This window comes from Nanorana parkeri, unplaced genomic scaffold (assembly GCF_000935625.1).
Source record: "Nanorana parkeri isolate BGI_ZX_2015 unplaced genomic scaffold, ASM93562v1 scaffold68, whole genome shotgun sequence".
In the NCBI taxonomy this organism is placed as follows: Eukaryota; Metazoa; Chordata; class Amphibia; order Anura; family Dicroglossidae; genus Nanorana; species Nanorana parkeri.
In genome coordinates, this window is record NW_017306336.1 from 2,112,963 (window position 1) to 2,127,145 (window position 14,183).

At 41.8% G+C, this 14,183-nt stretch overlaps 1 protein-coding gene across 3 annotated transcripts in view; it reads right to left on the reverse strand.

Annotated features, from left to right (window-relative positions):
• RIMBP2 (RIMS binding protein 2) overlaps positions 1–14,183 on the reverse strand; it is a 250,479-nt gene that overhangs the window by 37,680 nt on the left and 198,616 nt on the right. For all 3 annotated transcript variants that reach the window (XM_018576485.1, XM_018576484.1, XM_018576486.1), the window contains 3 exons: positions 6,363–7,175; positions 3,345–3,496; positions 1,114–1,587 (listed from right to left, as the gene is read on the reverse strand). In XM_018576485.1, the coding sequence (XP_018431987.1) occupies positions 1,114–1,587; positions 3,345–3,496; positions 6,363–7,175 (1,439 nt within the window). The remainder of the gene's footprint in view (positions 1–1,113; positions 1,588–3,344; positions 3,497–6,362; positions 7,176–14,183) is intronic.

A 14,183-nucleotide genomic window follows, 5' to 3' on the forward strand; every position in this document is an offset into this window, starting at 1 on the left:
TATATATATATACACATACACACACACACACAGTGTATGACCCACTTAAAACTTAAACTAATGTTTACCATTCCACTACATTATATAAAAGTCACTCTAATGTGATTTCATTGTAATCAGCAGACTATGTTGAATGTAATTTATGGGAAATATATGACGGTGAGCAAATTATGTAAACATTGCATTGGCAAAATCTAATTTTATAATTTATTCCCAATAAAAAAACAGGTAAATAAAAATATATGTAGCCTAATTTACTAAAAATTAGGATACTTAAGGTAGACTACAAACATTAAAACCGTAACGTGTGGAACCAAGACAGCAGAGCCAAAAAATTTCAAAAAAGCACCCTTGACTCAAAGGGATTTAGGGAGAAAAATATCTGGGGATGCAAGTAGTTAAGCTGCTTTTTCATTCCTCTTGACTTGTATGAAAATAAAGCAGTTTTGATGCAAACAAATGGTTTTGAACACAGGACCTTAGAGAGTTTATCCAGCTGCACACAGAGTGGGTTCACAAATTATTTGTGACCTTTAGGCATTTGTGATTGCAAATTGTTATTTGCTGAAAAACAAAGTTTAATATTTGCCTGTTTTTACTAAGCACCATTAGTGTAAAACATTCTGTAATCATAACACCTGATTAGTTTGGCCCTACTGTTCTTATCTACCGAAACAAAAAAGGAAAGGACTACATAAAACCTGTGTATAAGAGATCTTTTAAATGTCTGGTATGGTACCGTAGCTGCACCTATGTGCATTACAAATTCACATCCTAATAAGTAGTTACATGTTCATTCAGAAAAGGAATACAGATACTTATTTTCAGACTGTAACACAGATTCTGAGGAAGCACAGGTGTGACCATTCTGCAAATGAGAAATTGATATTTTAATAGAATCCTGACTGAAGAGGAGGCAGTGAAAAGCAGTCTCAGAAGTTTGGTCACCCCCTTTTATGCTCACAACAGATAAGGGTGGATCACAAAAGTATGTGCTGTATATTACAAATGTTAAGGCAGTTAGAACCATTCTTTAATTTGTGTTTTAACTCTCATTAATATAAGACACCGAAATGTCTTTGAAATACATACATAGAATTCTGCATACATTACCCTGTTGCTCTCTGCAACTCTTTGTGCTGCTTCTCTTGCCATTGCTTTGGCCATTGTATTTGATATGGGTGCACCTTGTGGCTGTGGTAGAATTCTTTGTGGGGAAGGTGACCTTCTACCATGACCTGAAGTGTGAAAATTTGATGTTGGAGGTTCCAAGGAATGCACATGCACTGGGGATACTGAATGATGATGTTCCCAAGACTCATCCATTTTCCCATGAGGACATATATGTTCATCTTTGGTATCTGGTACACCAGCACTTGATAATGGCTTGCATTTGGGCATAGTCCTTGTGTGTTGTTGAAGTGTTGGAGGCACCAGTAATTCAGGTGGAATATAAGCAATATGGGAGTCATCAGATTCCCCTTGTGCTGACAAGGTTCTCACTGTAACTTCCTTGGCATCTAGATTAAGTACTTTGATGAGATCCACCACAATGTTCTCTGCAGCAGGGAACACCACCTCTGCCACCTGTGTTTATACATAAAAAACAAAGAAGTGGACTGAGAAACAGTAAAATGTGTATGACTACCTACTATTGTATCTGATATCAACTTCTTCCCACTATTTGTGGAAAATAGATCCATGTACAAGAAAACCATACAATTAATGAAATACACTTTAAATGTACATTTTAAAACATTAACTGATTTCCACTTTTGAAAGCCATATGCCATCAAGAAAAGTACAGTTGGTTGTACAGCAGAGTTCAGTAAAAACTAAAATAACGTGCTCAGATTAAAAAAAGAATCTCTCTAATATGGAACAAGATCCCAGTGTTGTGCAGCAAACCGAGAACCTGCTTTTACTTTGTAAATGCATTTGAGTAATCAGCAGTAAATGCATTCTAGCCTTTCTAGTAATCAGCAGTGAAAACAAAATCAAAGGTGATGTGCCTTTTTATTGAAATGCCTTTGCAGTAGGCTACAGAGACACTTCTGAGTTGAAGTCTTTGGCATTGCACTGTCCTTGGTCATCAAAAAGAATCATTTGCTGACCCTAGGGTAATTTTGTATTACACCATTGGCCCAGTTCACTAAGCTACAATGCATGTGTTATTTACCATAATGATACATATTTTCAGCCATGGGACTGCTATTCTTGCTCATGGAAATAACAGTTGTCTTTGCAAATAACAATTGTTACTGCTTAGTGAATTGAGCTTTGCAATATTAATCCAAACACTGACAGGGCTAATATATATTGTTTTGTCTGATTAATGAATTTCAATGTATATGCATGTGTTCTATTTATGTGGCAGAGATCCCCACAACTGTGGATTTTCAGAAAGTCGAGCACCAAGAGAATAAAAATGGTAGTCCCCCTTTTGTATGTCCCATTATATTTGCTTATATGTTTATAACATCAATATTCTCAGTAATAGCATTATTTTTAGATATACAAAAACAATATAATTTCAATTGCATTTATTTGAGGTGAGTTTGTAATATATTCATATGCAGTGAGCTTATTTTAACAAGTTATGTTATGTCTTTTCGACAACCCTTTGGTTGTTCTGTACGCTGTTTATTTACAGAGTATATGCTGAAATATCATCCCCTTCTCATGTTATTGGCTTTTTCTAGCAGTGTTTCTCCTATTACAATCAACCAGGCCTAATTGTATTATCATAGCAGGCAACCCCCCCTTCCTCCACTTAGCATTCCTACGGAAAGTTAGTTGGATAGACTGTCTCTATAGCTACAGAAGCCTTTCTCAACCCTTTTAACACAGAATCATTGCATCACTGAAGTATACAGTATAAAACTGGATTCATATATCTGTAATGGACTTGATTAAGGTGTACTGCATTCGTGGTATGAATTTTAAAAAATATATATATTCCTAGGGATGCCTCACATTCCGATTGGCTGAGAAGGATGTAAGCAGCAATTGATGGGCAGCACATGTCTGCATCTATCTATATTGCCACACATATGGCTAAAGTGTAAGTCAAAATCCCTGTGTTATTTGTAAAAAATATGGTTTACTTTGGAAATAATAAATACATTTTGAATTAAAGGACTTCCCTGTTAGCAGCAGTTTTTATTTATATTAGCTCCTTATGTACACTGAACAAAGGCAAAGGTTAGAAATAAACCACTACACTCGCTATTTAATTTTATCAGCTCTGCTCTGTCCTGCCAATACATGCAAACTCGTAACACTTAAAAGCAAAACTGTAATTATTAATTAAGATTTCACTTTTTTTTTACAAAGTAACCTACCTTTTGTCCCTTTGCATACACAGAAAATCCAGTGACATTTGCTCCATTGGAGGTTCCTGTTGGTGACAGCACTGGTGGTCTCCATGTAACTAGCAGCGTAATTGGTGTAGGCCCAGGATGCACAGAAACATCTTCAGGTGGAACAGGGGGACCTGCCATTAAATGGAATATCTTTTACTGCAATGATAAAGGTGAGCAGTAGAACATAAATGTTGGCCTGCAAATATTTAAGGCCACCAGAAACTGATACAGTATTTGACAAAATGTGTGTTGTATACCAGATCATCACTCCTATATTAGCTTGTTGGAAATCCCATTCCAAATCCATGGGTATTAATACGGAGTCCCCCTACTCCTTGCAGATATAATAGCCTCCACTCTCCTTTGCATTTGTAAAGTCAGATACTGATGTTGGGTGCTGCAAGTGCTCTGCAAGTCTATAACATGCCAGGAATGTGTGCAGCAAGTTAACAAGAATTGCAGTTTACCCCTGCCACAAGTTTGTGGCAAGTTATCCTTGCTATCTTGGTAGACAATGACCTCAGATATTTCTGAGGAAAGATATCCCTGTTTGACAATTACAACTAAACTCCAAGCAAACAGCTAACCACATAGCTAAAATAGACATTTATGAACTGTCATGTCCACCAATTGTAATTCTGTTCAACCAGTCTTGTTATTTGGGGGTATTAAAGTTCTCTGCAGACTGTACTGTTGTTGAGCTGAGCAGTGAGGTCTAGAAACCACCCACCAGACTGGGACTGAACAAAGAAGGAATAGCAGCTTAATAATAAAATTCATTTTTCTCTCTATTTCTACCAGGAAAACCAAAATGTTAGCTGGACAGAACTCTGCAATGTTATACAGTCAGATTAGGGTTACAATGTTTCCCCTCCATCTACCATTCTGGGTGCTACTGTGCAAAAGTTTACAGGAGACTCACATAAAGGCAGATTCAAGTGCTGCTTCTGTCTGTATGGAAAATAAATGACACGGAGTTTAGCTTTACCACATAGAAATTACCAACAGAGTTCCAGAGAAATAATTAGGTGTAAAGGTAATTCATCTCCCTAGCATCTAACAAAATATACATAATATCTAATACTTAAAATGAGAACTATGGGTTTTGGATTAAAGGACCCTTTAATATATATTCTTTACACAAACAATTAGCGTGTTGCCTCTGATAACTGGTTTATACCAGTTTATATGGATGCCTAATAACCTAATGCAAGTCATATAATTCAGGATCTTTGCTCTACAATTAAGACACAGTGCAGATGTTTCCAAATACAAAACCTAATAATAAAATTTGTCAGCAATCTAATACATAACATTTTCCTGCATGCTGGTGGCAAATTGCCCAACTATTCTATATTCGTCCAGCTAATAGATTATATAGTTACGTTTGATTGTGCTAGTATTTAGTTAATCAAAGCTAAGATGTTCCCAGAAAATGATTTATTGTAATATAAAATAAATTAAAAAAAGTGCAAGAAAAGAATCAATTACGGTGACTAACTGTGCCAATTAATCAGACTGAGACTTGGAACTGTCATGAGCTATCCTTGCCATATGAATCAGAGTTTGGGATGAGTCTAGACATTAACACAGATAAGCAAAGTCCCATGCACAGGGTAGCGATACAACCCAGCACTTTTACTGCAAAGTATTAGTACTGACTTTTATTTAGCTTTAAAGATGACAAAAGAAGATGGATATTGGAAAAACAATAGTAACCAATGCCATAAACAAGTAACTATGGTAAGAGCATCTAAGTATTATCAAGTTGAAGCCATGGAGCTGTATGTGTGTGGCTGAAAAAGGAACACAGCTATTTGGAACAAATAGATGTAGACACAATTCTAGGTTGTATTTTGGCAACCAGGCAAACGTATGTGCCAGTAAATAAGTCGATCATTTTAGCCATTCTAAGTTTTAAACATAAGTGGAAGCAGCGTGTTCTACATTAACCATTGCTTGGCTGTCAGCTCTATTCATTCCATCCTCTTTTATAAATGGAAGAAGGAGGAATAAACACAAATTTAATTTACTATAGACTTTATAAATCCCTAGTAACTAAATAATATAATATAAAAATACCCCCGGTTGTCTTTACACAAAGGACAGTATTAATAAATGTAACTATTCTCTCATATTAAAAACCGATCACAATGTTTCAAAACCACACAGGGGTCTGCATGATTACATACAGCTATCTATAATTTGGCAAAGTATTGTCACTAAAGTGATAAAGTAAGCTGCTCCCCCTTATGGTGGAAGCCCCATTTTTATAAGGGAGCAACCAGATATCAGCCCCCTCCCAGAGACAGAGATACATTATTACCTCTTACCCCCCAACAAAAAAATGAAAAGCCAGGTTAACAATCAGCTTTGAAGTCAATAAATCAATTCACAGATAGAGGGATGCAAAAGAGATCTGTGACCAGCAACAGCATGATCCCAAAGCATGATCTTGTGCATCTGACATCAGCATTTCTGGGATGGAGACATCAGCATCTGTAATCGGGCCCCCTTCTCAACCTCAGGGCCCATAGCAGTTGTGTGAGCTGCTATGGCTATAGTTATGCCACTGTTGATTCCATAGGGGTTATTCACAAAAGGGTGAAGAGTTTGGAGAAGGCAGGAGAAGTGAACAATCTAGGACAACATAACTGAACTGCAAAGTGAGCTGAATTGGAGAATGTTTCCAAATCAGCTATATTGGCCTAGATAGTTCACTTCTCCTGCCTTCTTCAAACTCTTCAGCCTTTAGTGAATAACCCCCCATCAGCGGCACAAATGGCACAAATCTGCAAGTTCTTTTACATATAAAGCGTTTACTAATTGCAAAAATTGGACAAAATGCTGCCATCTGTTAATAGGTGGCTACAGATTTAAAAAAAATGCTAATGCACTCCAATCCCGAGTTATATAAAAAAAGAAAAACAAATAATCATATCCGTTTTCTATTTATCTGTCTTTACACATGTATTGAATGATGCAAGTGCCACTCACCTAAAGGATGAGTAGTAAATTCTGCATATGCTTCCTTTCGTTCCCTCTGTTCCAGAGGGAGCTGCCATGGCATCTGGTGAGGCTTTGCCAGAAGTTTTACTTTGTATGTTGCATTGGACTTTAAGTTCATAAAATTATACTTATAACTTGCAGCCTTAACAATGTCAAATTCCTCATCATTTAGGAAAATGACATGGCTATAATTGCTGTTGCTTGGGAGCCAGCTGAGTTCAGCAGACATTGGAGTGATGTTGTCTACTTTGAGATAAGAAGGTGCTACAATTACATCCTTCCCAACTAACAATGTGCACTGCAGTTCATCTGAGTTGCCTCGATCCGTGACTGTCTGGATCGATATGCGATAGGTAACTGTGGCGAGATCTAGTTTCTCAATAAGACTTTTGGTTCTACTCCCAAAATTCAAAGATGCACGGACTTCTTTTCCCACCAAGACATTATAACTGTGGATGGGACCCCAGCCCGGTGGCACTAGTGGTGGCTCCCAACCCACAATAACACTTTTGGCGAGTTGTTTGATAAGGGTTATTTTTCGAGGATAAGGCACAATGTCTTCTCCAATCTCATCAATGTTCACATCCATGGTCCCTGTGCCATTGTTCAGCACACTGGACTCTATGTGAATGGGCGGTGTGATCTCCAGTTTGTGTTCCCCATGAAGAAGAGGGGCTGAGTGATTGAGAAAATTCTCTTCCTGTTCACTGGTCAAAGTGCTCGGCACATGAAACTCATCGTTTTGCACAAAATCCACAAAATTTGAAGGTACAAGCCCTCTCTGGCCATCCAGCAGCTCCCCTGTGTAAAGAAAATATATAGGGAAACATAAGGAAAAAGAGAATCTCATTATAGTCATTGGAAAATATTTGTTGAGTTTTGGTAGACATTAAAACCTCACAAGTCAATAATTTAAAAAAATACAATCATCTCAAATTATTAATATGCATATTATTATAAGTTAGCAAATTGAAAATTCTATCCGTTAACTGATTAGGTCACTAACAGGTATAATACAATATATATATATATATATATATATACTGTATATACACATTTGCACCGTTATGATTTCAGCATGTACTGCTGTCAACATATACTGATCTGTGTATGCACCAAGTGGGCTCTAATCTGACTGCAATATCTGAATAAGTTGCAAAGTGGGATGCCATACACTTTCTTAAATCTGCAATAAAATTTTTATTGCTGCTTCTTTATTTGGTGGAACAAGAAAAGCTGCACAATACAGGACAACAGTTTAGAGCACCCTCACTCTTTCCTAAGTTCGGTGTGTGCACAAATAGTCCTATTGATCACATTTAACTTCCCCCATGAGGAAATACATAGCTCCGCACCACATAATATCCTGCTACTATCCTGGTGTTGATTTTCCGAGACCTACCTGGGTTCAGGTGAGCCGGAACACCTCCTGACTTGGATCACTTCCACAAAACTAGGCTGTATAAGGCGCAGTAAGAGCAGATCGACTCGTTCCTCAGGAGGCAGGCCTTGTGGTGTCTCGGAGGCGGCCATCTTGTCTCCTTGTATCCTGATTATTCGGTGGAAATACAGCAACGGCGCAGATCCTATACAGAAGTTCGTAAGAGGCTCCGGGAGATAGGTTTGCAATATGGCCTCCTATATCCCAGTCGCCTGCGGGTGAGTGATGGCGCCACCACCCGCTTCTTTGATACCCCTGCGGCGGCTGCAGCCTGGCTGGACAACACTTGACGGTCAACACTTGGCTCACTCAGTTTAATTAGCACTATCTAGAGGCAGAGCCAGCTGTACCCGCCCCCTCCCCCGTCCGATCCGAACATATACTGATCTGTGTATGCACCAAGTGGGCTCTAATCTGACTGCAATATCTGAATAAGTTGCAAAGTGGGATGCCATACACTTTCTTAAATCTGCAATAAAATTTTTATTGCTGCTTCTTTATTTGGTGGAACAAGAAAAGCTGCACAATACAGGACAACAGTTTAGAGCACCCTCACTCTTTCCTAAGTTCGGTGTGTGCACAAATAGTCCTATTGATCACATTTAACTTCCCCCATGAGGAAATACATAGCTCCGCACCACATAATATCCTGCTACTATCCTGGTGTTGATTTTCCGAGACCTACCTGGGTTCAGGTGAGCCGGAACACCTCCTGACTTGGATCACTTCCACAAAACTAGGCTGTATAAGGCGCAGTAAGAGCAGATCGACTCGTTCCTCAGGAGGCAGGCCTTGTGGTGTCTCGGAGGCGGCCATCTTGTCTCCTTGTATCCTGATTATTCGGTGGAAATACAGCAACGGCGCAGATCCTATACAGAAGTTCGTAAGAGGCTCCGGGAGATAGGTTTGCAATATGGCCTCCTATATCCCAGTCGCCTGCGGGTGAGTGATGGCGCCACCACCCGCTTCTTTGATACCCCTGCGGCGGCTGCAGCCTGGCTGGACAACACTTGACGGTCAACACTTGGCTCACTCAGTTTAATTAGCACTATCTAGAGGCAGAGCCAGCTGTACCCGCCCCCTCCCCCGTCCGATCCGCCAGTCAGGGCTGGCGGATCTGAGCGGGGAGGGGAGAAATCCAGCCCCTCCCCTGTCACGGCAGAGAGTCGTGACAGGATCGAGAGGTGAGCGAACCCGGTATGTGTTCGCTCACCTCTCGATCTACTGAGCCGACCTGTGACAGTCTCATTGTCACAGGTCGGCTAGAACTATGAGGTGAGTGAAAAGCACTCACCTCATAGTTCTTCTTTAAGTATGAATGCTCTTGCTATTGTCTTTCACAGCTCACATCGCCTGTTAATGAATAATGTTCCACACTGAATCTCCCACCCTATGGCTCTGGAGGCTATCCCTCCCTCTGTTGCGCAATATTGGGAACTAAAACACCTCCACTGCGGGGCCTGCGGTTGTGTGGGATGCATTCAAGGCATGTGTGAGAGGTGACCACATGTCCCTCCAGAAGGCAATAAAAAAGGTGGACTCAGCTCGCACGGATGAACTCTACGCTACAGAAGCGGATTGCCTCTCTAGATATGGGCTGTCCCCCACTCCTGACAATTTTGATGCTCTTATGTCAGCAAGACGCACGCTCAGCCTGCGCCTTGCGGACCTAACACGCACTGACCTACATAACCCCAAACAAATTTTTTTTGAAACTGGGGATAAGAATGGGCGTCTGCTGGCAATGCCATCCTGGAGGTATTCCGGAAGTATTACACCACCCTTTACTCATCCACACTGACGGTGGAGGCCCAGTCCCCGGACTTGCGATCTCTACTGGACTCGGTAGCCCTGGGCTGGTTGACAGATGGGCAGAGAAGCTTTCTGGCGAAACCCATCACTGAAGTTGAGGTGCTCGCAGCCATACTTCATTCCCTAACGGGAAAACACCAGGCCCAGAGGGTATTCCTAATGGAATTTTACAAAACACATGCAGACCTCCTGGTCCCTAGACTATGTGAGATGTATGTCTCATGTCTGGAGGCAGACTGTCTACTGCCCTCTATGACTGGAGCCCATTATCTTAATCCACAAGCCACCTAGAGACCCGACTGATTGTGCCTCCTACAGGCCCATTGCCCTGCTAAATTGTGATTAAAAAATTTTGACCAAACTCCTTAGTGTGCGACTTAACCAACTGACGGATAGCCTGATTGACTTGGACCAAACGGGCTTTATGAATTTGCATGCATCCCATGACAACAGCGGAACCAGGGTGGTGGTGTCCCTTGATATAGAAAAGGCCTTTGATACAGTGGAATGGACCTACCTGTGGGCCACACTGAACAAAATGGGATTTCCCTTGGAATTTACTCGCTGGATTAAACTACTGTATCATAGTCCTATGGCCTCTATCAAACTTGGGAATAAGCTGTCAGCTCCCTTCCCTATCTGCAGGGGAACTAGGCAAGGGTGTCCGTTGTCGCCCACGCTCTTTGCCTTGGCCATGGAACCCATAGCCCAAGCTCTGAGGACATCCCCCCATATTAAGGGTCTTAGAGTCGGCTGGTTGGAGGAGAGGGTCCACGCTGTACGTGGACGACCTGCTTTTGTTCCTCAATGATCCGGGACCCTCATGGAGCCTTAGATGTCCTCACTGCATTCTCGAGGGTATCGGGTCTCAGGGTCAACTGGCACAAGTCAATACTGTTCCCTATTGATGCGGAGGCCAGGTCTGTACCCAGAACGGTCACTCAACTCTCCTGGGTGGACTTGTTCAGGTACCTGGGGGTGGTGATATCTGGCTCGCCTCAGGATTTTATCAAACTTAATATACTCTCGATCCTAGATGATATGAGGCAGAGACTGAAGGCGTGGGCGAACTTACCTTTGTCCCTCTTGGGGAGGATTAACCTAGTTAAAATGAAGATATTGCCCAAATTCACATACATCTTTCGTAACTCTCCGGTATGGATAACTAAACCCTATTTTCATCAAATTAATCAAATAGTCTCCTCCTTCCCGTGGGGGACTCAGCCCCCGAGATATAAACTCACGACCCTCATGCACCCCAATAACCAGGGAGGCTTAGCACTCCCAGACTTTCATAAATACTTCCTGGCTACCTAACTGGTCACAGCCAACTGGTGGCTCTCGGCTGATGTCAACATCTCCTCGGTCATGTTGAAGGTGGCCATCTTGAACTCAGTGGAGGCACTGACTGGCCTATTATATAGAGGACTGAGAGCCCCCTACCCTCTCAGCCCTTCTATGCGCACTACTATCAGGGTCTGGCGCACGGGGTTGGCCTGGTGCTCCAGAGCTGCCCTAGACATCTTCCCAGAAACTCCTTTGTGGAATAACCCCAAACTGCCCCACTTCTACACAATTCCTGACCCCTCTTTCTGGGCAAAGCATAACATTAAATTAATATCTGATATAGTAGAGGCCAACTCCCTGATGTCATTCGCCGATCTAGCCAGTCACCGCCCCATCCCACCCAAATTCGGTTTCCGCTACTTACAGCTCTCCCACGCCTTCGGCACTCAGTTTCCGGGAGGTAGGATCAGCTTAGGCAAGACCCCCATGGAATCCCTTGCAAGGACGGAGGGACTGGTGAAACCCACCTCTTGTTTCTACAGCACTCTGCAGACCCTGACTTCCTCCAACCAATCAGCATTACAATCCAAGTGGAGGGTGGACATCCCCAGTCTGGATGAGGAGGACTGGGAGGTGATCTGGGATGGACTGTTTAAACAATTGGTCGCAATAAGGGATAGAATGGTACAATTTAAATTTCTTCATAGAGCCTATTTCACTCCTCACCGTCTACATAAAATTAATCCAGCCATCTCTCCATCCTGCTGGAGATGCACATGTCAGGAGGGGGACTTCTTCCATGTTTTTTTGGGAATGTCCCCTCATTTCCTCCTACTGGGGCTCTATAGTGCACTTTATATCTGGGGGTCACCTCTTTGCCACTGACACTGTCACCAAGGGTGTGTCTTCTGGGCCTGGTGGAGGACGTAGCTCGGACCAGGTCTGAATGCACGCTGATAGGTTTGACCTTGTTTTATGCCCGCAAGGCTATTGCCATGAACTGGAAGAAGCCGGCCCTGTCAGAATTGTCCTTCTGGAAGAAGCTGGTGAATGATAATCTGCCTCTATATCAGGACACATATGCCCACAGGGGATGCCCTAACAAATTTCATAAAGTTTGGGATAGCTGGTTGGAGTGCACAAACTCAGCGGTAGACTGTGCAGCAGTCTGAGTGCGACATACTGCCCCTCTGGGGGACCTAGGATAAAACTGGAGCCAGTGTCATCCAATCAGGCCCGGAGAGGCCTTAGGCCACACTGAAAGAGACGTCTTTTTATAATAAGTAGGATGTGACCAAGCCCCTAGCGACTAAGCACGAGAGCAGCTAGTTTTGGCCAAGTGAGCTATGCAGGGAACTGTTTTTCCCCCACCTGTACTTTGGGAAGTTTCCCGAGAGGGGTAACCCCTTCTGTCCTGTAGTAACTATTGTTATTTTTCTATTTAGACCTTAAGTTTAGCTGTATAATTTAACATTGTATGCATAACTATGCCTGGTGCCCTCTCTGGACACAAATAGCTTGCATTGTTGTGTTTCAATGTGTAAAACAATAAATTATTTTCTAAAAAAAAAAAAGAATGTAGCAAACTCGCACTGAATCACCATTCCATAATTGCACAATCTATGTATGACTGAGATCCTAAAAATGTTGTTTATCCTTTAGGTATTATAAAAAAGATACATCGGTGCTTAATCTGACAAAACCAGGATTGCCAGTGGCTAAGCATTTTTCTCAAGAAGGTCACTCTGACAGTAAGCTACAGTTCATGATTTTGGAAGAGATTCCTAGGTGTAGGAGAAGAGGAGATAGAATTTTGAAATTTAAAAAGAAAAGAAGTTTGGTGGATTAATAGGCTTTCTTCCCTTAATCCATATGGTTTTAACAAAGATTATGATTTGTATCTTTTTATGTAACATGCTTAAATTCAGCGGGTCACTGCATGTGATCTGAGATCTGAGTTTGAGTGATTCAGTGTGATTTTGCTAAATTTTTTAGATGTTTGAACTGTGATAATAATGTTGGAGAAAATTTTATCAGACTACTTGTAAAACTTTGAATGAGCTATAATGCGTTGATTGTATATGGTAAATATTAGGGATGTCCCGATACCGATGCTAGCATCGGAAACATAGGGACATCCCTAGTAATGATGATGTATTTCCTCTTGAGGGAAGTGAAATTAATTCTGAATACATTGAACTTGAGAAAATGCAGGGACGCTTGAAACTGTATTGTACAGTTTCTCTCCTCGTCCTAACGAAGGGTGAAGCAAAAAAAAAACTTTTAAGTGCAGATTAAAAAATACATATACATATATATATATATATATATAATAAAATGACAGAGCGAGGTCAGTGCATGCTGAAGTGCACAGTACGCAGAAGTTGCCAACTGTCTGCAGAGTCAATAGCTACAGACCTCTAAACTTCGTGTGGCCTTCAGATTGGCACAACAACAATGCGTAGAGAGCTTCAAGGAATTGGGCCATGGCCGAGCAGCTGCATCCAAGCCTTTCATCATCAAGTGCAATGCAAAGCTTTGGATGCAGTGGTGTAAAGCACGCCGCCACTGGACTCTAGAGAAGTGGAGACATGTTCTCTGGAGTGACGAATCACGCTTCTCTGTCTGGCAATCCGATGGACGTGTCTTGATTTGGCGGTTGCCAGGAGAATGGTACTTGCCTGGCTGCATTGTGCCAAGTGTAAAGTTTGGAGGAGGGGGGATTATGGTGTGTGTTTGTTGTTTAGGGGTTGGGCTTGGCCCCTTAGTTTCAGTGAAGGGAACTCTTAAGGCATCAGCATACCAAGACATTTTGGACAATTTCATGCTTGTTTGGGGATGGCCCCCTCCTGTTCAAACATGACTATGCTCCAGTGCACAAAGCAAGGTCCATAAATACATGGATAAGTGATTTTGGAGTGGAGGAACTTGACTGGCCTGCACAGAGTCCTGACCTCAAACTGATAGAACACCTTTGGGATGAATTAGAGTGCTGACTGCGAGCCAGGCCTTCTCGTCCAACATCAGTACCTGACCTCGCAAATGCGCTTCTGGAAGAATGGTCAAACATTCCCATAGACACACTCCTAAACCTTGTGGACACCTTCCCAGAAGAGTTGAAGCTGTTATAGCGGCAAAGGGTGGGCCAACTTCATATTTAACCCTACGGATTAAGACTGGATGCCATTAAAGTTTATGTGAGTGTAAAGGCAGGCGTCCCAATACTTTTGGCAATATAGTGTATATACAGTATATATGTGTATATATAT